The sequence below is a fragment of the Siphateles boraxobius genome, unplaced genomic scaffold (assembly GCF_051911475.1).
Source record: "Siphateles boraxobius isolate OS27281-9 unplaced genomic scaffold, OSU_SipBor_1 3, whole genome shotgun sequence".
NCBI lineage: Eukaryota > Metazoa > Chordata > Actinopteri > Cypriniformes > Leuciscidae > Siphateles > Siphateles boraxobius.
The window spans coordinates 13,316,872-13,339,761 of record NW_027508919.1 but is presented as its reverse complement, the minus strand read 5'-3'; the positions used below and the strand labels follow the sequence as shown (position 1 = coordinate 13,339,761).

Genomic DNA, 22,890 nt, shown 5'->3' with positions numbered 1-22,890 from the left:
ATGATTATTGCACAGGTGTGCCTTAGGCTGGCCACAATAAAAGGCCACTCTAAAATGTGCAGTTTTATCACACAGCACAATGCCACAGATGTTGCAAGTTTTGAGGGAGCGTGCAATTGGCATGCTGACTGCAGGAATGTCCACCAGAGTTGTTGCCCGTGAATTGAATGTTCATTTCTCTACCATAAGCCGTCTCCAAAGGCGTTTCAGAGAATTTGGCAGTACACCCAACCGGCCTCACAACCGCAGACCACGTGTAACCACACCAGCCCAGGACCTCCACATCCAGTATCTTCTCCTCCAAGATTGTCTGACACCAGTCACCCAGACAGCTGCTGCAACAATCGGTTTGCATAACCAAAGAATTTCTGCACAAACTGTCAGAAACCGTCTCAGGGAAGCTCATCTGCATGCTCGTCGTCTGCATCGGGGTTTTGACCTGACTGCAGTTCGTCGTCATAACCGACTTGAGTGGGCAAATGCTCACATTCGATGGCGTCTGGCACTTTGGAGAGGTGTTCTCTTCACGGATGAATCCCGGTTTTCACTGTACAGTGCAGATGGCAGACAATTGTATGGCGTTGTGTGGATGAGCAGTTTGCTGATGTCAACGTTGTGGATCGAGTAGCCCATGGTGGCGGTGGGGTTATGGTATGGGCAGGCGTATGTAATGGACAATGAACACAGGTGCATTTTATTGATGGCATTTTGAATGCACAGAGATACCGTGACGAGATCCTGAGGCCCATTGTTGTGCCATTCATCCACGACCATCACCTCATGTTGCAGCATGATAATTCATGGCCCAATGTTGCAAGGATCGTACACAATTCCTGGAAGCTGAAACATCACAGTTCTTGCATGGCCATACTCACCGGACATGTTTGGGATGCTTTGGATTGGTGTATACGACAGCGTGTTCCAGGTCCTGCAAATATCCAGCAACTTCGCACAGCCATTGAAGAGGAGTGGACCAACATTCCACAGACCACAATCAACAACCTGATCAACTCTATGCGAAGGAGATGTGTTGCACTGTGTTAGGCAAATGGTGATCACACCAGATACTGACTGCTTTTCGATGAATACATGTACACTGGTGCAGAGGGGTAATTGAAAATATGCAAACTGGATCTAAAAAGATGTTATCTTTGCTTCTTTTTTTTATTAAATACATATTATTTTTTATTAAATTAAACTTTAAATCCTTAAAATGTTTAAGCCATGCAGTGTCAGGCTTTACAGTCACTTGTTTACTCTGAAGCTGAGCCATAGACAGACTACCTGGCATTGCAAATATTTAGAGCGTGTGTGTGTGTGTGTGTGTGTGTGTGACACACTGAGTGAATGTGTGTAGTAGTGGGTCTCAAAAGCATGTATGTATTGTACATGCTGTATTAAAATGTACTAGATTTAAATATATATTATATTGGCTGGATGGTGTGCATTAAAACCATTTAATGCACAGGTTGTTCTAGTCAGTTTAATCACCGTTCTATATTAATGCACTGATTTCATTGAAGTGCACACACACACACACACACACACACACACACACACACACACATACACATACACATACAGTACACATATAACTAGCACACAGAGGTCAGAGATCGCGCTGCAGGCACACCGAAACATTTAGGAGCATGGAAACTTGTCAACGCTGCTATAAATAAAATAGCTTTGCTACTGAATTGCTACATTATGTTTCTCAGCAAGGATGGGGTAACATCACAAGGATGCTGATAGCTGACAAAAAAACGAATACTAGGCTACTCCAGAAAGCAAAAGCAACATAAAATTAATCTTAGGCCTATATGTAGGCCTAGTGCAAAAGTCAAAAGTGTTTTTTCAAAGATTGATTTTTCTTGTTTGAGTACTTGTTAGACATTTCCATTTAACCAGATCACATGTTTTAGGTCTTGAGGGGTTTATGATAAAAAGAGCAGCATTACCAACAGACAGCAGAAAAGTCAAAACTACCGCAGGTTAGTAATATTACAGCTCAGCACAAGTTTTTTTTAATGAATTGTTAGTTACCTGCTTTTAAACCTTTTACACCCAAAAGAAGACTGTCTGAACAAAATATTGGTTTGTCAAGAAGAGCAAGGTATGTCACCACAACACTTATTTTCATTAATTATTTTCTTAATGAATCTCCCCAAAACAAATCAACTGCCAGTAGTGTTTTGATGTATGATGCATTGCTGACCAGGTCATGGGGATTCACCAGTCTACAGGGATTGTGCTGCTGGTCCTTTGTGCCGCCTTCTCATTGTCCATTTATTGTCAACCAGCAGAAGTAAGGCGACGCAATACGCATTTCCGCAGCATGTGTACGGAACCAGGACTGAGCAGAGATTTGACCGGGTCATCCGTGAGAGACGCATCACACAATCTGAAACTAGCAACAACTGCAAAGAAGTCAACACCTTCATACTGGCAAATAGTAACAAAGTTAAAGCAGTTTGTACTGGGGGTGGAACTCGACTCCCTGAAAACAGAGATTTGTATATTTAGCGAAAATGGATTTCCTGTGGTTACATGTACTTTGGAAGACGGACAAATTGTAATTACAGAGCTGGCACCATCCTTTCACAAGATTGTCGTGGCATGTGAAGGGGGTGGCCAGTACACTATCAAGAAGGTGTCATTGTATAAATGTCAAACTGTATAGATGTTTGACCATGACCCAATAAATAATCAATCTCATAATCAAACTCACAATCAGATAATTCTGTTAGTTGCAATAATGTTCATGAGTGACATGAAATAAAATGTTTTCTTTGAGGTTAACTGTGTATTCTTTAACTGAAGTAAACATTTTTATTACCTGTTTATTAATTGTTTATCGTAAAAATGATCTCTCCTTACCCTTGTTGCATTGCTTGACTGTCTTGAAAATATTTTAAGCTGTCGGTACAGTGTATATGAGCATTTGATTTATAGGGGGAATTTTTTTAAGAGTTTCAGTCCATATTTGTACCCTACTTTTGTACCCAAACTTTTGTAGACTATATATATTTTTTAATAGTAAATGCTGTCCTTTTTAACTTTTTATTCGTCGTTAAATTATTATATGTATTTAGTACAACAGGAGATACAAACATTAACAGTTTCCCTTTCGTTACTAATATGCAATATATTAAATCCTTTTACCAATTATTCGCGTCTTTTATTTTGTAAAACAAAATTAAACTGAACTTCCTGTTTGTGTTTGAAAGGCTAACGCTGGCTTCACTCGCTACTGAACGCGGAATCAGATAGACAGCTGCTGCTGGCTGCTCACCTTCAAACTGGCCACAAATTGCACTTATGAGCTTGGATGAAAATAAGAGGAGATAAATAAACCAGTTTCTGCTGAACGCTTCGCCTTAAAAGTCTTGTTGCAGCACTGATAGGTCTAACTTACATCCTTATAAAACAGTGGTGAGGTTGCTAACAGCTGATTGCTAGCTAGAGCTGGTGATCATAACCTCAAACAGTAGCATCATCATCATCTCTCCACATGCTGCTGATCACTGAACGGCTCAACTCTTCTCCATTTGGGCCATGATGGCTCTCAACAACCGCGGTTAAGATCTTAAGATAGCTCCTGCTAGTCTCCTGTGAGTGTTACAGCCAGTATGTTGTAGAATGTCCATTGTTTGATGTGTTCATGGAGCTTTTCTTCTGTTTTTACCTCCTTGAGCTGTTGTTTTGTTTTGACAGCCATGAAGAGGAGTATTTTTGTATTATGATAGGTTATATGGATTTACATGTAATGTGAAAGTGACACCCTTGTTCTTTGTCTCATAGATGTTTACTGCTGTATTTATTCTTTACACAGAAGTAGAGTGATGATTGTGTGTTGATGCCTCAAACAAGAGGATCAGGACAGAGGGAGTGAGCTTATTACCTTCCCTTGGTGGATATCTCACTGTCCTGGACATGATGGGCCCACGGCGAAAGGTCACCAGGACTCATAGTTTGGGGGGAGGAACTTTTAGCTCTCTTGGGCATGAGGAACCCAAAGACTACATCAACGAGCTCTCACATGAGGTGCTATGCCACATATTCCGGTCAGTACAGCACCCCAACACCCCACCACTAGTTAGTCAGGAGTTACCTCTACCGTATTAGCAATGCTTTTACCATCCATCCATCTGTTTCTCTAACTGCTAATTATGATGCATACGTTTATCTCCCCTCAGATACTTACCCATGCAGGACATAATGTGTATGGAGTGTCTTTCACGGAAACTGCGGGAGGCGGTGACTCTGTACTTGCGGGTGGTGAAGGTGGTGGACCTTTGTGCCAGCCGGTGGTGGGAGTACATGCCCTCAGGTAGATGGCACTCTTGATGCTCCTGCTCTGTCTCACATTTCACTAGTGAGATCTGGTTATAACTAAACCTGGAATAAACGTGTAGTCCATAATTAAGTATCATACTCATTCACTCATTTAGAAACACTGATCCACTCAGAAGGTTTCTGGTAGATTTGAAAGATTTCACATTCATCTACCCTGTATGTTTATGTATTAAAAGTTTGTATTAAGCTTTTAGTGTACTACTCCCAGCTCAGTTAAACATGATTTACCATAACTTTCTTAAATTTAGTGGTTGATAATCGTTAATGTTGATATCTAGAGCGCTAGATGGTAAGTGGCTGATGTAATACCAAAATAATAAAAAAACACTATTGTTCAAAGGTTTGTGCTCCGTAAGAAGAATTTTATGCTCACTAAGGCTGCATTGTTGATCATATACAGTAAAACAGTGATATTGTGGAACTATTATTACAATTTAAAATAACTGCTATCTATTTTAAAATAATTAATAATGTAATTTATTCCTGTGATTGCATAGGTGAATACTACTGCAGTCTTCATTGTCACATGATCCTTCAGAAATCATTCCAATATGCTGATTTTGGTTTCTTATTATTACCAATGTTGAAAACAGTTGTGCCCCTTAATGTTTCCGGAAACCACGATTATTATTTATTTTTTCATCATTCTTTGGTGAATATAAATTTCTACAGAGCAGCATATAAATATTTCAGCATATAATTATAAATATTTTGAAACATTTTAAATGTATTTACTGAAATTATTTTAATAAAATTGAATGTCCATTGCTGAATAAAATAATTAATTTCATTAAAAAAAAAATCTGACCCCAAACATTTGAATGGTTGTGTGTATTACCAGTATAACATTAATTTAATTATAAACAATTAGATGTATAAAATAAATAATTTTATTCAATTCACTAAAATTGAGTAAATATTGATTTTTGGAATTGAAATGAGAAACTTATGTTAGTCAGATTGATTATCAGCCAATGCCAGACATGAGTTCAGGTTGGCCAATTAATAGACCTGTCAGATATATTGGTCTTTTGCTATATGTATTATTTAAAGCTTCCTTTGTTTTGAGTGGTAGTCCAACGCTGCGCCCGAAATCAAATACTTCCCTACTCTATAGTATGCGGAAAAACAGTACGGCAAAAGATTATTATGTCCGAATACAAAGTATTTGAAAAAGTAGGCGAAAAGTCCCAGGATGACCTACTACTACCGCTGAGATTCTGAAGTCTCACACTACTGTCCCATGAAGATTTATGAATGACTGTGAAGCGACTCAACTGACGGTGGTTGGTCATGTGAGGGTAACAACATGGTAGATGTAGTACATCCGAATGTCATTCATACTACCCCATATTCATACTATACAGAGTGTACTTTTTTAACGGTAGTGAAGTAAATTCAAAATCAAATGTAGTACCTACTCCGATTAGTACATGATTTCGGACGCAGCGCAAGTCTGTGAATCCAAGAAGTCCTAAAGAAGTTTACTAGTCCTAAAGCCATGAAATGTAACACTTATTGTCATTTCATTGTCATTCCTAATTGCTATTGTTTCAACTGTCATGTGTCTGTAACTTAGGTTTCACAGACTCCAGTTTCCTCATGCTGATGAAGAAGATGCCTGACTTGGAGCAGCTGTATGGTCTTCATCCACGTTACCTAGAGAGAAGGAGGGTCAGAGGTTATGAGGCCTTCAGTATTCCTGGTGTTTTGGAGGCTCTACAGGCCTGTCCCAACCTTATAGTGAGTTCATGTTAGAGATAATTGTCATTTCAGTTTATGGAAATGTAAGTGTCTGTTTTCTACTAGTAGAAAATTATAACAATATCTGCGCTTATAGGGAGTTGAGACATCCCATTTAGAGCTGGTGGAGGCCGTATGGAACTACATGCCTCAGGTTCACATTTTAGGGAAGTTTAGGAACCGAAACGGGGCCTTTCCTATTCCTTCAGAGAACAAACTTACCATTCCAGCTGCTGCTAAAATCCAGACCCTCCATCTTGTTGGTGAGTTTCAGATTGCCTCCATTGTGCAAACCTTTTTCATATTTTGTCTCAAACCTTTCTGTTTGAACTTTCCTATAGGTGTCAATGTGCCAGAGATCCCCTGTCTGTCCATGCTCAGACATCTGTACCTGAAGTGGGTGCGCCTCACTAAGCCTCAGCCCTTCAAAGACTTTCTCTGTGTGAACTTGCGTACGTTCGTCATGAGGAACTGCGCCGGTCCCACCAATTCTCTTAAGTATGTGCCTCTTGTCACTGGTCTGGCCTCCGCCCGCAACTTGGAGCAGCTGGAGCTGGTGAGGGTGCCCTTCTTAGGGGGACTGATTCAGCATGTGGTGGAGGATAGCTGGAGGTCAGGTAACCACAAAATTTTGTCAGCTCCTTATAAATAGGAGGCATATTAAAATTACTGAATAATATTTTGTTATATTGTAAAATATTTCTCACTGTCCACATTAGGGATGGGTACTGAAACCCGGTATTAAACGGGCCCCGGGGCTGAATTTTGAAAAACCGCAGTATCGATAAGCTCGGACGTTATCGGTTCTGCTGTCGGTACTGAAGAAATTAAGAAAATACACGTAGGCCTACTATTTATTATTGCTATAAAGACGTAATCTTGAACGTGTTTATCTCGCCAGCCATTTCTATATACAATAATATTAAACCATTTGTCTGTGATGCAATTTTGCTATTTGCAGTCCAGAAGAGAGAGAGAGAGAGCGCGATCTCTCACGCGCCACAGCGGGCACAACACCACAGCCCTGCTTAATGAGTGACAATGAGGACAGAACTAATCATTCAAACGTGGTTAACCTTCTAAACATTCAAATGATGGTGCATCAGTCACCTATTAGATGTGCACTCGGTCTTAAAGGGGCAGCTTCTAATAAACCTGCTGACGATTGAGCCATTAATGTGAATCAAACAACAAAAGGCAGAGAAAATCACTCACAGCTCTTGAATGAATAACTTAAACTTTAATAAAGCATTAATCTATCTATGATAAACTATGCAGTGCTATTTTACATTTGATTACTAAATTAGATTTATTTTCAGACAAAAACACTTACCTGAAAAGTAATGTTAGTAGACCTTCCTGAAATTAAAGCACTGTGTATATAATTTGTATCTTTGTTTAATTGTGTTCTCTTTTTGACCATGTGTTTTTACTTGTTTTTACCTATTGCATATATAGGTTTTATTGCATTTACCTATTGCATATATATATAAAACAAAAAAGCCTGCACACTGCTGCATAACAAATAGGTATTTTATTAGTTTTGTTAAAGCATTGCTTTTTCTTTTGCTATAGGTATTTTACATTTCAAAATATAAAGCAAATTTTAATTATTACCCGAATGTAAAAAAAAAAAAAAAAGAACTGATAAGAATACCGTTAAAGTACCGGATCGATAAGCAGTATCGGTAAGAGTAGTAATACTGTTAAAACCTTAACGATACCCATCCCTAGTCCACATGTATGAAATTCCAATATTGTTTTCTCTACATATTTTGAGCAAGAAATGAGTATGCAGTTTCCACTACTAAAAGAACATTCAATGTCTGTGCCATATGGTCTAATGTACATCTCTTCTAGGAGGGTTTCGTAATTTGCACACAATTGTTTTTGGTGCCTGTAAAAATGCACTTGAAGTGGATCTGGGCTACCTCATCATTACTGCTGCTCGCAGGTAAATCTATAATGTTTAAAAAACATTATAAACTTATACTGACTTTTAGATAGCATTAGAGACATTGACAGAATCGACTTTGGTTGTACAGGTTGCATGAAGTTCGAATCCAGCCTTCTTTAACCAAAGATGGGGTGTTCTCCGCACTGAAGATGGCAGAACTGGAGTTCCCTCAGTTTGAGACTCTGCACCTTGGATATGTTGATGAATTTCTGTTGCAATGTAAGTCATTGTTATATAATGTGAATGATCACATCTTGCTGTCAGGAGCATCATGGATGCAGATGTTACTGTAAACAGTTTGGATGTACAATTGTCAAAGTGTTGCTTTTAGCTTATGTCTTTATAAGCATGGCCGTAGCCAGCTATGAGTTCACCAAGGCAAACTAATAAACTTTTGTCTAATTTAAAAAAAAAATTTAATTGAAAATAAGCCTAAGAGTAATTTAATGTAAAAAATGTGCAACTGTCAATGTGAGTGGACAAGAAACATTAACAAAGCCGTTTTCATCATATTTAGGCATAATAGTAATAATGAATGTGTACATATTGTGAATGAATTTAATAATCTTAGTTACCTAGCTTTCCTGGTAGCCTTCAGTAAAATAACTTTTCTAAGAAAAGGATTCCTAAAACATAGATATCAGTTAACCCTATGTTTACTTTCTTCACTGACACAGACTAAAATGAAAAGACTATCAGTCAAAGCTCAGCTTTAGGAGGGGAAGAGACAGGGCAAGATAAGGAGACTTGAAAGAAATAAAAGAGTGATGGCGATTAGGAGAGATCAGGTATTGACTAATAAATTGCTGCCCACTGGCATGGTTTTAAAGCTATTGTAATCCAATTTTTTGGCCTTTAAACGTTTTGAAATATGTAGAACTAACCCCCCTAACTAGATCAAATTCTGGACCTTAGTGATTATAAAACCCTTCCTACGGCCCTGTTTATAAGTATAATTATTGGATTATATTACTTTGAAGTTATCTGTTGCCATCTTTAAAGGGGTATTTCAGCCCAAAATGTGCATTCTGTCATCACTCCCTCATGTCGTTCCAAACTCGCAAGACTTTCATTCACCTTCAAAACACAAATAAAGGTTTTTTTAAGGAAACCTGAGAGATGTTCTGTATGTTCCTCCATTGAAAGTCCATTTGACCAAAACCTTCAAGCATCAAAAAGTTCATAAAGACATCATAAAATTTGCAAGCAAGCATCAAAATCTGTTTATCATGTAAACTGATCATGTCTCTTCAGAAGAATTGGATTAAACTGCTTGATTCATATGGATTAATTTTATGATTTCTTAATTTCACCAAAACATTGATGTTTCAAAAAGTTTATAGTCTTTCAACAGAGGGAGAGAAATGTGTAAGGTTTCATTAAAAATATTTTCATTTGTGTTTCAAAAATTGATGAAAGTCTAATGGATTTGGAACGACAAAGTAAATGATACCAGATTTTTCCTTTTTGTAGGAACTAACCCTTCAGTTACCTGCAATAAAACATGTTTCACACAGGTAACATGAGCCATGCTGAGTTAGTCAAATACGGTCTTGCTGATGTGATCGAAAATCCAGGAATCATCACAGACATTGGAATGAAGGCTGTTAATGAAGTGTTCACCTCCATCAAGTATTTGGTCATTTATAACTGTCCACATCTTCACAACCCACACAACTGGATCACAGGTAATGTATTTCCTGAGCTAATGATGGAACTCAAACTATTTTATTTAAAATGTACCATTTCTATCAACGATATCTAGAAATTCCTCAAATTTGATTTTAAGCATATTTCAGTATTCATTTTTTAGTCTGACTGATAAGCCGCAATTTGTTAAAGACCATTCGCGCTGGAGTCGGTTGGTGGACCTCACTCTGGTGCGCTGTCATGCTATCAAGCTGGAGTCGTTCAGTCAGTTCATTGAAATGCTTCCCAGCCTGGAATTCATCTCTCTGGATCAGATGTTTCGTGAACCTCCCAAGGTGAGCATGGGAGCCCATGAAAACCGAGTTGACTGTGATATGCTTTGATATACTATCATTTGGTTGGATATCATCATCATTTGTGGTAAACAGTTCAGTCTCTCCACTGATATGAACCTCAGCTGATCACAATATGTGTACTTTTGAATGGTAAAGAAGTTGCAATGTGAATGCAAATAGCTATTATAATATCGACTATGCTATAGGAGTTGAAATGTTGTAAGTCATATTCATTTCATTGGTTTACTGCAGGGCTGTGCCCGTGTGGGGCTCAGTGCGGGCACGGGTATTGGGGTATCATCTGCCCTGGTCAGCAATCAGAATTCCAACAATGATAATGACAACAATAACAACAACAATCACCAGAACAATAATGATGCAAACATTCCACCAAATAACAACAACAATCAGGTTGAAGATGTGCCTCAGCAAAACCACCGTGGCCCAGAGGGTGCGTATACTGTTCAAAAAATTGGGGGTCTGAAAGTTATTTTGTTTTTTTTTACAGATATTAATACTTTCATTCAGCAGGGATGCATTACGTTTATCATAATTGACAGTAAAGACATTTATAATGTTACAAAGAACTAATTTATAATGTTACAAAGAACTAACTCAAAATAAATGTGGTTCTTCTTAACTTTCTATTCATCAAAGAATCCTGACAAAATGTATAATGGTTTCCACAAAAATATTAAGCAGCCAACTGTTTTTAACATTCATAAAATAAGAAGAAATGTTACAGCACCAAATCAGCATATTAGAATGATTTCTGAAGGATCATGTGACTTAAGACTGGAGTAATGATGCTGAAAATGTAGCTTTGCCATCACAGAAATAAATTTACAAATGTAAATATTTTAAAAAAAAATGTTCTATTTGAACATTTTAAAATATCACAATTTTTACTGTATTCTTGATCAAATTAATGCAGCCTTATTGATGCAGCCAATAGTATTATTATTGAGTATACGAGACTTCTTTCAAAAATATTATAAAGATCTTATTGACTGCAAACTTTTGAACCTTTAGTGTTTTTTGCTTGTTGAAAGGTTTGAATTGACTTTTTTGACTTTAATCAGAGATTCCCAATGTGGAGGGCATGGTGGCAGACAACATGGAGCCTGAGCCGGTTCTTGTGGCCGTCAATCAAGAGGAAGAGACCCAGGGTTCCGGCCAGACTACTAATCCTTCCCTTGAACAGGATGAGGAACAAGCAGGTCTAAAGAAACACTGTAAATCATTTTAACATATAGGTTACGTTTAATAATTAACCTTTTTTTTTTGCTTTCTCTTTTATGATTTAATTTAGGCCCTAGCGGAGTTCAAACCGCAGTTAAGAAGCAGTCAGTGGTGGTGTCTGACTCAGACAGTGAGGACGAGTACAGTCCAATCAGGACGCCAGCTGCCGCCCGCTCTCAAGGCCAGTACACTGAGACAGAAGCCCAGGGGAAGAACAGCACAGCTGGGACTCCACATGGTAGTTAACATTTAAAGTCCTCATAGCCACTACATCGGTTTATAGTACAAAATCATTTCAAACACATATTATTCCAACATGTGGAGTGTGAAAGGTTGTTTAAATACTTTTGAACAACAAAATGAACTGAGTTGAGCAGGTTAATGACACTTTTGTTGTGTAGGGCTGCCTTTGAAGTAATTTCATAATTTATGAACTTTGCAACATTGACAGTATTGAACTGAATTGAATCAACGTTAAATTGAGCTGAATAATGACCGTTGTATTCTGTAGAGTTGCTTTTTTGGTGGCACAATCTACAACCCGGTTCCCCAGAGACGTCGGATTCAGTGGCCAAGAGTTGCGTCGCACAGTAAAGAACTTATCTGAAGCAGCAGAAAGGAGCAGCAACTGGCTGTGGTTGAGACGGAAAGATTCTAGCTGGCTGTGTACAGGCCGCCACGCTACGGTTTCATAGAATTCTTGAAAACTTGAAGAGTCTGTTGGTTTATTTGTATAAGTTGTATAGTATTTACAGTCATTACGTTCCTGTGTATATTGCGTGAATGACGGGTGGTTGGGCAGATATTGTGTTTTGCGGTAGGTGGTTTGCCATACGGAACCGTCGCCACTGAAACTGCATATTAACGCACCAGTGGGGCTCGAAAGCCTTAGTCAAACGGGTTGGCGCGTATGATTGGGTTGCGGAGAGATTGTGAGATTGTGGTTAGGTCTCAGCAGCAGGAGGGATGTAGAGGTCAGTAAGCTGGGCTGAGTTGAGTGGGGGACGGAGGGGGGTGACTCTGGGACGCCAGAGTCACTGTCGAGCCCTCTTGAGGTGTCGTGGGCTAGTCGACGAAACACTGAGGACGGAAGGTGCCCACTTGAAGACCCTAGAGATGTTCCCTACTCAGCTCAATCCAGACGGTTGTCATGGGGGGACCGCACTGTGGTTGCAGCCGTTGTGTGTGCTGACGCGTGTTAACACTAGACAGAAGGAGATGTACATCACCATATGGAAAGAAGCGTTTAATGGATGGAGAAGCATATGTTACTGTAAAGCTATGTCTTAGATGGTGCTTATCCTGGCGAAAGCCGAGTACAAATCAGCATGAAGTTTTAACATCTACTCTCGTGTAATGGAAATCATTACAGCTGTAATTGTAATCATTTCATAATTGCGTAATTTACAATAATGTTATTTTCCTGTTTATTTCTGTGAAGCTGCTCAGAAACCACCTGTACTGTATAAAGCGCTTTAAAAATAAATGTGATATGACCTAAATAAAATAAAAAAATTGGAAGAATTAACAATAAACAGCAGTTAGTTCTCAACTGCGATTCCAGTTTGACTAAGTGCTGTCCTCCTGAATTGACCTTTTTAATGAACAGACTGTCTGAAGGATACTGAGGCCCTGTTTACACTTGGTATTAAGATGTGTTTTGATCAATCGGATCACAAGTGGATGCTAAATACAGGTGTAAATGGGGTCTAAACGTTGTAAAGTTTGTCCACTTTTGACCACTTGCTTTTATAGTGTTGACACTCATGGGGTCAAAAGCGTTCATTAACAGCCACAAAAGACAAGCGCCTGCTCTCCGGCTACTGACCTAATGCGTAAACATTATGGGGAGCGTGTTAGCCAGATGGGATTTAAACTTTGTTGGCTGGAATCCCAAGTTTGGTTTGAAGACGAAAAACGACCAAGCACAATGTTTTCTCACCATTCCTGATTTCTTGCAGCTATCGGAGAAACTAAAGCTGATGCCCTCTGTATGTTTTTCCGTCGTCTCCGGCCGTGTAAATATATGTAAATTGCGCAATCTTATTTTGTCCATTAAAAACATACATTTATTACCCTCCCCTCGATGAAATTAGGACAGAATTGGTTGAAAGTGGACAAAAGAGATGGATTAAAGTACGAGGTGCAAACTGGTATGTGTCTCCCTCATCTACTTGTTTTCGATCGATCAAAACACATTTTAATACCAAGCGTAAACAAATAAACTAGCAAAAGCTCTAGTGTAAAAACATCCTAAGAAACAAGAAAAGGTCTGCACTGAACAAATCTCTAATTATGCTGAAATGATTGTTCTGCTGTACTCTGGCAGGTAAAGGGAAAACTCCGCTGCGTAGACGTGGACCGCACCCTCAAGAGTTCAGCTGTGAGAAAGGCTGCCAGGTAACCAGCGAGCAGATCAAGGCTGACATGAAGGCGGCCACTGAGACGGCTGAGCGTGGGCCCAGAGACAGAAACAATGGAACTGGGCCTGCTTCAGGCTACGCTGCCGGAAGCTGTGTTTGCTCCATCCGCTGGAGGGAGGACTCGGCCAATCAGGACGACCAGGGTGAGGCAGGTAGAGGGGACGATGACATGGTAAGGACTCGCTGCACATGCAGCAGGTCTCGTCCCGACTCTGAAAACAGGACTCGTAGTGGCCACTGCCTGCCGGTGGGGGACGGGAACCACACACCAGAACGTCACAGCCCAGAGCAGAGAGCAGGGGAAGATGAGTCGGAGAACAGGCACTCCAACGCTCCACCTAGGACACACAACTCATCTGAAGGGCATAGCGAGAGGACTGCAAGCCACCAGCAAGGCTCGTCGCACAGAAGCCCTACAGACGAGTTCCCCAGGAGACCCGTCACTCGTGCCCGAAGCAGACTTTCCTCTGTGCCCTTGGTTTGTGAGTCAGGTAAGACATCAGAGATTCTATTGAGCAATGGAAAAAATTCTACTATTCCTCATCACTTGTTCGTTTGTCCAGAACTGCCCAAAGCAAAGCCTCGGGCTGCGGTAAAGAGAAAACGTATGGCAGACAAGTCCACCAGCACCAGTGACCCTGTAACTGAAGACGACCATGTGCAGGTATGTTCATAGTCTGGTTCACTCAACTATACGTTTCCTTAATGCAAAGCACAAGTGTCAAAGAGTCTCTTCATATATATTTGGGGCCACTCTGTATGTGCAAAACACAATTATTTTACACATCATACAGGTGCTCAGCCTTAAATCCAAAAACCTGGTGGGAATCACACTTACAAACTGTGGCATCACAGACCTGGTCCTTAAGGAGTGCCCCAAAATGATGTTTGTCCATGGTGAGTTTATAACAAAACACGTTGACATCGACATACATGTCAAACTGTATCAGATCCTCATGCGTAATTTGATTCCTTCTTCCCAAGCGACACGCTGTAGGGTGCTAAAACACTTGATGGTGGAAAGTGCCCCCATAGTGAACCGCTTTGACTACGCACAATGTAAGAAGTTGGATATGGAGCAGGTGCTTGACCAGATCTTACGGATGCCCGCGGAGAGAAACCGCATCATCTACATGAGGCCTATGCAGCAGGTCAGTGCTATTCTTAGGTTGCCATGACAGTAAAGAAAGCAAGGATGCATTCAATTGATTAAAAGTGACAGTAAAAAAGTTAGACTGTTACAATTTTTCTATTTATATTTCTATAAATGCTGTTGTTTTGAACTGTATTTGGCAAAGAATCCTTTAAAAAATTGTTTCTTGGACAGCAAATCAGCATTTTAGAATGATTTCTGAAGGATCATGTTACACTGAAGACTGGATTAATGATGCTGAAAATTCAGCATATTTTAAATTGTTCTAATTTTTCAGTTTTAGTGTTTTTACTGTAATGAAAAATGTTAATGTTTTGCACTGTATGTAACAATTTTCAGGCAAACTTGTGATTTGGATTACTATATAGTGTCACATTACATCTTTTTTTACGCCCTTTAAAGGGTATTTGAGGTATTTTAGAGAGGATATTCACCCAAAAATGAAAATTACCTCATGATTTACTCACCCTCAAGCCATCCTAGGTATATATGACTCCATGATTTACCCTCAAGCCATCCTAGGTATATATTAATTACTTTTTTCAGGCGAATACAATCGGAGATATATAAAAAAAAATGTCCGGGCTCTTCCAAGGTTTATAATGGGCAATTTTAGTTTATAACGTTTTAAATATGGATATTTTCTTTACACAAACGCTGGGCTTCACTTCAGAAGGTCTTTATTAACCACCCGGGGCCATGTGGAGTACATTTAGGATGGATGCACTTTTTTTGGGCTTCAAAATTTTGTCCTCCATTCATTGCCATTATAAAGCTTGGAAGAGCCAGGACATTTTTTTTATATATATCTCCGATTGTATTCGTCTGAAAAAAGTAATTAATATATACCTAGGATGGCTTGAGGGTAAATCATGGAGTAGTTATAATTTTCAGGTAAACTATCCCTTTAAAGCACAATATGTTACTCTTATGTACTTTTCAACATTCATCTCCAGATTGATTCTCTGGCTCTGGAGAAAAAGCTCTTCAGCGGTCCGTACCCATATCATATTGCTATTATCCATGAGTTCAGCAACCCACCCAATGTTAGGAACAAGGTGCGCGTACGTAGCTGGATGGACACCATTGCCAACATTAGCCAGTGAGTGGACTACATTATCCATACAGTACTGGTAAAACGAAGACCAATACTAAGAATAAAATCTTTGTTTTTTGTGAATCTTTATAACTCTGTAATTTAAAAGTAATAATAATGTTTCATTTTTTGTGACTTGTTTCATTACAATTTGATTCTTCAAAAATTAAGCTGACTTTCCAAATGGTTAATTTGATTCCCCGGGGGCCAGTTGCATAAACATAGCCATTATGTTAAGACTGTGACTTAAGTACTAGTACACCCAACTAGGTAGTCGAGGGGAAATCAGTCTTAGGTTTTTAGCATCAAATTAGACCAATCTCCGTTTTTATGTAACTGACTTAAAACAGTTGTGAACAGTCTTCAAGAAAAAAACGTGATGACTAACTTGTAAGACTAGTCTTAGCAGTTTATCAACAGGCCCCGGCTTTGTCCACCAGATGGCAATATTTACTTATCATGGTATACCCAAAAGCTCACCAATCTGTGTTTTTGTCCTTTACAAGAGAACTCATCAAGTATGAATTCTTTCCGGAGGCCACACGGACGGAAGAGGATGTAAAGAAGTATCCCAGCTATCCCTGGGGCCGAGACATCTACACATTAGAGGGTGAGAGGAAACAGATCAGAGTCCTTTGAGACTAGCTCCAAGTTCCCCTCGCTTCCTCTGGAAACACAGTTATAGTGGTGTGTGTTTGTGAGAGATATTTACAATTGCACTTACATAAAGCTATTAATTATCTTAATAGATGAGAAAATTAGTTGGCTCCCATAATGTTGAATCGGCCCATAAATGTTTACAAGATGCCTTTCAGTTTTAAAGGAATTCAATCTTTCCCACACTCCCTGTGCTTTAGGAGTAGTAGATGGGGCGCCGTACTCAATGATCACAGATTTCCCGTGGCTTCGCTCTTTACGCACAGCAGAGCCCAACAGTTATGCTCGATACGACTTTGAGGATGATGAAAGCAGTAAGTAACACACTGTCCATGATAAAATATTGAAGTTCAGGTGTTATTATTCATCACAAAACAATGATTCGAATGCTGATGAATCCTAGCTATGGCACAGCTGTTTAGCTGTGATCTTTGTTCAACCATACGGTTTCCCTTTTTTTTTTGTTGTTTTTTTTTTTTTTTTATTATTTTATTTATTTTATTATTTTTATTATTGTTTAGAATATTTCTACGGAAGAGGATTAGGGCCAAGCAATAATAAAAAAAAAAAACATCTCGAGATTAAAGTCATTATAATGCAAAATTAAACTCGTTAAATTTAGAGAAATTAACTCGAAATACAATCTTGAGAATAAACTCATTAAATATCGAGAATAAAGTCGTTGTGTTTCGAGAAAAAACTCGTTAAATTTCGAGAAAAAAGTCGAAATACAATCTTGAGAATAAACTCATTACATTTCGCGAATAAATTTGTTGTGTTTCGAGAAAAAAAACTCGTTACATTTCTAGAAAAAAGTCGAAATAATCGTGAGAATAAACTCAGTAAATTTCTAGAAAAAAAGTCGAAATGAAATGTAGAGAATAGCGCATTCGATCAGTGTTTATACTGATAGAGGACATGGCAAAGTTGGATCAGTTAGTCAAGCTATATTTTAGACTTTCTTTCAGTAAGAAATACTATCAACTTTAGCTAATTATCACAGAATAATAACTGTCGCTGGACACCAGTGTAATAACTGGACACCCTCTATTAACTGTTTGTATGAAGTAACTGGCTATTACTTTGGATCGTTGTTAGTTGTGTACGCCTCCATCCACAGAATGTAACGACTGTAACCATCCATACATCCATTAATGGCAATGCCGTACGGTTTTAATTTATCATAGCTGCCCATACGCCAGAGTGCATTTGGGCCAGCGCATGTGTACTGGCGTCTTCTCAAGCGTCTCCTTCGTCGAAATTCCACACCTTGAGGATCAACAAGATCTTATGGATAATGCATCTTATGGTATCCTGGGAAACCAGAAAACCCTGATGAATCGTGCGTTGGTGAAGCCAGCGATAACCTTGCATTTGTCCACTGGTTGTCATTTCATGTTGGACAAAAACGAGTATGCTAATAATTACTCTGTCATAATTAGCTAAAGTTGATAGTATTTCTTTGTTACTGAAAGAAACTCTAAAATATAGCTTGACTAAGTGATCCGACTCTGCCATGTCCTCCATCAGTATAGGCGATGCAATGAACACTGATCGAATGCGTTTTCTCGAAATTTACTGAGTTTATTCTCACGATTATTTCAACTTTTTTCTCGAAATTTAACGACTTTTTTACTCGAAACACAACGACTTTTTTCTCGAAATGTAATGAGTTTCTTCTCAAGATTGTATTTCGAGTTAATTTATTGAAATTTAACGAGTTTAATTTCGCATTATAATGACTTTAATCTCGAGATAGTTTTATTTTTTTATTATTGCTTGGCCCTAATCCTCTTCCGTATATTTCTTATGCTCACCAAGGCTGCATTTATTGGATCAAAAACTAAAATAGATATTTTCTGTTTTAATATATTTTAAAATGTAATTTATACATGTGATGGCAAAGCTGAATTTTCAGCATTACTACTCCAGTCTTTAGTGTCACATGATCCTTAAGACTCATTCTAATATGCTAATTTGCTGCTCAAGAAACATTTCTGATTATAAATTTTGAAAACACTGCTTAATATTTCTTTTTAATATTAAATCTTTTATTTAATACATTTTCTCAGAATTCTTCGATGAATTGAAAGTAAAAAAAAAAACATTTATTTGAAATATTTTGTCATTAAATGTCACTTTTGATCTATTTAATGCATCTTTTTTCTATTAAATACTGATGCAAAATTTTGAACAGTGGTGTATATATTTATTCCAATTTTCCCACTTTTCCTTCTAATATGTCCCTCAGTGTTAAAAGTAGTCCCTCATTAAAAAAAAAAAAATCCCAGTCTAACTCACTCTCCACTCTGAAATGTTCCTTTCCGTCAGCTACTATCTATGCGCCGCGGCGTAAGGGGCAGCTCTCGGCCGACATCTGCATGGAGACGATCGGTGAGGAGATCTCAGAGCGACGACAGACACGTAGGGGCGTCTTCCAACGTGTGGTGGTCGTCTTCATACACTACTGTGATGTTCGAGGGGAACCGGTGGATGACGACTACATCTAGAATGATCCCTGCTCAGCTGGAGGGCCTGGAGATGCTGGAGAGATGGTGGAGAGCTCTTCAGCCCTCTGCCAGCCTCTGTGTGAGAACAGAAAGCCTCAGTGGTGAATACCAAGGCATTTCCAGTTGCCTTTATCTCTGAGTTGACTTGAAACAGAGTAATTGCTTTCAATCGGCCATTGTCTTTTTTGTGAGTTCATTCTAGACTAATGAACTGTAGAGTAATGGTGTCACAAGGCTGGTTTGCTTGTGTTCATTACATGAAGGATGAATTGCAAGCCTTCCATGGAGCGGCAGCACACTTGCAGCAAAGAGGGGTGATGGTGTCAGCAGTTGCTTTGTTGCTAAGGTTGTGCGCATGGGAAAAGATTTGCAGAGTCACAAAAGGTGGCATATAAAATCACTTGTTTGGTGAAGACAGAAAGATTTGGTAGGATTTTTATTTATTTATTTTTTTCAAACCCAGGCAGGGTGTTTTGGCCACTTGGCATAATATCCCGGTGTGTATCTGCACTGTTACAGGCAATAACATCATTCTAGATTTGTTTTAATTTTTTTGCTCCTCATACCTTTTCAGAGACTTTTTTTTTTTCTTTTTCTTTTTTTAGAATTTCATATTATTTGTGTTTTCCTCTTACCTTACCCCTAGAGGTTGGCTTGTGTGTTCTTCACTATTAACAGTGTTGGTGTCAGTTTAATCCAGAACCTGGTGAAGAGATTAAATGTTTCTTGGCCCATGAGAGGAACGTGGCAGAATCGGTGAATAAATGTACCACGTTTTACTTTCCAGTGGTCTTCGTAGAGCTAAAAACAAATTGTGTAACAAAGACAAGTTGAGAGTATTTTAAGCCCACGTGATTTTTGTTTTTTCCCTTTATTCTGACTATTTTTATGGAACTCCAGTAGAATAGTTTTAAATCAGAAGCACAGTGGATAAAGTTGCCAGGCATATCACTTATTCATCTTCAGATGACTTGACCCACATTTCCTTCTCCTCACAAACACGCTCTCTTCATATGGTGAACCATCTTCAAAATTGGCCCTGTGCCATTAACCTGCATTATAATCTACCCCAGAGATAATAGTCAGCATTATGGGCTTCTGGATTGTTTCTTTCCCCTTTCTCGCCTAGTCCTTTTGTTTAAACATTTAAAATCGACAAATGGAAATAAAATAAAATCCACAATGTGTATGTCTGCTTGGTGCAGGATAGATTTCACCAACTCGTGTTCGTAAAGAGTAGTTTGGGAAACTAGTCTACTTAAGAGAAAGTTGCAAGTCCAGGAGCTATTGATGCACAAAACCCCATCTCGCTGCTCTACTTTGTGCTTTTATGGGTGACCCACTCTGCCATGTTTCAAGAGCCAAGAAATTCCATGGATTGAATCTGCACACATACTGAGCACTGCAGAAACTTGTGTACAAAGTTCGTGTACAAATATTCTGTATTTAAATGATCTTCCAAGATTTGTTTTATATGTTTATATTAAAGAATAAATATTTCACCAAGACGTTCTGTCATTAATATTTTTGATTTATCTTATCTCGTATTGTTTATATCTTATGTATAATGATATAACCGTATTAGATGCATATTTTATTTGCTTAAAAATTATTCCAAATCTGATCAATTCGTTAATTAATAATTTAGACCAATTTGAGACCATCCAAATCACTTACGACATGACATCATTGTTCTTATTTAAAATGTGTTTGATATTTACAGGTTTTTCCATAATCTAATAAGCTGTAGGTATGAATAATTAGTTAACACTTGTATCGCTTGACTGTTTGCGTGTTCCAGAAAGACTCACTCTGTGAGTTTACACCAAGGACAACTATTATAAAGTTTTAATAATTTTAATTTTAATCAAAAGTAACCTTCAGGGGTCTCCAACCTTTTTTCATTTGAGAGCTACTTTTACAAAAAGATAGTGGCCGAGAGCTACTCATGTAATACAATACTTTAATCTCTTAGATAATGTCTCATAACTCTCATATTAACAACTATCTAAACTGTTTTAGACCTAAAAGAGTTTTTGTAGGCCCATATATGTCACCCTTAAATGTCAGAGATAAGAACAGAATCAGAGATACATTTTTTTAAAGAAAATTGTACTTTGCATATTATACTGTAAAAACAAAACATAATTATAGTTGATTTTATAGTGCATCTTAAATAGAGATGAAATGGAATGGAAATTTCATTTCATGATTATAGTGACCAAAATGATCACGGTTGTCACCGAATCCTGTTCAAAAAGTACTAATACTACACAATAAAATCAATTCACCAAGTTTTATGTCGAAAACCAGCAAATAACAAATATAATTAGCATTAATATGCACTTTTTGTTTACATAAACATTAAAATAACAACATTAAAAATGATGGCCATATTTTAAAGGAGTACTGGACATGTTATCTACTAGTATGTAGCGTACAAGTTCAAATAAAGTTTTGACAAAAAAGATTCATAAAAAGAAACCTTGCATATTTCAGCCTTTTAATTATTTTTATAAAAAGAATGAGTCAAAAAAGATAAATTACTGACGTTTACAATGCACATTAGCGTATCTTTTATTATTAATAGTAAAATTCGGTCCGAATTTCCCGTGGCGTCTGTCGTTACTATGCAACCATGCACTGCGCTCTCCACAATGACAAAGAAGTTCTAGTAGCTAATGCATTTTTTCATCTCACTGCGCCTGGAAAAAATGAGCGCGTCGCTTCAATTATGAGCTTCCTACATTTGAAACAACGAAATTGAGCGCGCACAAGACGCGATATGTGAACGGCCCCTTGGCGAGCTACCTCCAATCAGGCCACGAGCTACTGGTAGCTCGCGAGCGACGTGTTGGAGACCCTGTCAGTGTCCTCTTTGTCCGCGATTTTTCTCTGCGTGAGAAAATGCAGTGGTCCAATCAGTAGTTAAGAGCCTGAACTTGCTTATAGTAATTCGGAAATTAGTGCACATGAGTGAAAAAAAAATAAAAATACAGCACAGAAGAATGTCTAATTTAGCGTGAGATTTCTTTGTTGAGCGTGAGACCGTGAGATTGAGGCTGAATGCGTGAGTGTCACGCCAGATGCGTGAGAGTTGGCAACCCTGCTAATTACACAAGCAAAATTGCAGTTTCTTAATTAGTCTTCAATTATTGTGTAACAGTCCTACATGCCAACAGTACAGCAGACGTGTGCGTGTAAAATCAATTTCCATAGACACTGGGCTACGTTCAATAACCCACAAGGCAAGAGAGGAGAGTTTGTCTACACTCTTTGCTGTTGTATATGACCCATTCTGGATTTAGTCTTGTCACATTGTTTACAATGTGTCACTGACACCATGAAGGTGTTTAATGTTTCAGGTCATTTGTCCCTTAACACTGTATAAGCAGGAAGAGGAGAGATTTGTGGTTGAGCAGAACCCCTCCTGTACTCAGTTCCTGTCTGAAAGGGCTGGCCAAACCTTTCCAAATAAAATCCAGCCAGTTTCACCAAGAGAAATCAATCTCAGTGGTGAAAGACTTTTTCTTGCAGGACACATGTTAATCAGTTCCGGCTGTCATGAGCAAAACATGCATGCGAGGAAGTAAACACAAACACAAACACAAAAAGTTGGTGTTGATGTTTTGTCTTAAAGTCTTAGTCAGTTTTGGTTAATTCATCTTAAGTTTCTGTTTTTGATAAAGCAGGGTTCCAGAAGTAAAAATCTCATTCATTTTTTCATAGGGGTAATGATATTTAACAATAACTTATAAATCTTTGTGG

General features: G+C 38.4%; 1 protein-coding gene across 2 annotated transcripts; it reads left to right on the top strand.

Annotated features, from left to right (window-relative positions):
* The first annotated feature begins 3,202 nt into the window (after positions 1-3,202).
* On the top strand, positions 3,203-20,630 carry fbxo38 (F-box protein 38). Of its 2 annotated transcripts, none has more exons than XM_077247900.1 (21): positions 3,203-3,611; positions 3,836-4,064; positions 4,197-4,330; positions 5,936-6,099; positions 6,197-6,362; positions 6,441-6,716; positions 7,960-8,053; positions 8,145-8,275; positions 9,574-9,744; positions 9,899-10,041; positions 10,294-10,492; positions 11,124-11,261; positions 11,354-11,521; positions 13,613-14,197; positions 14,270-14,370; positions 14,501-14,603; positions 14,691-14,857; positions 15,816-15,961; positions 16,462-16,565; positions 16,813-16,926; positions 18,944-20,630. In XM_077247900.1, exons 2-21 carry the CDS (start codon positions 3,934-3,936, stop codon positions 19,120-19,122), a joined length of 3,414 nt encoding a protein of 1,137 aa, XP_077104015.1. In that variant the 5' UTR covers positions 3,203-3,611; positions 3,836-3,933; the 3' UTR covers positions 19,123-20,630. The 2 variants fall into 2 exon arrangements, with proteins under 2 accessions (XP_077104015.1, XP_077104014.1); XM_077247899.1 differs by having other exon boundaries at positions 3,833-4,064.
* Positions 20,631-22,890: the final 2,260 nt, after the last annotated feature.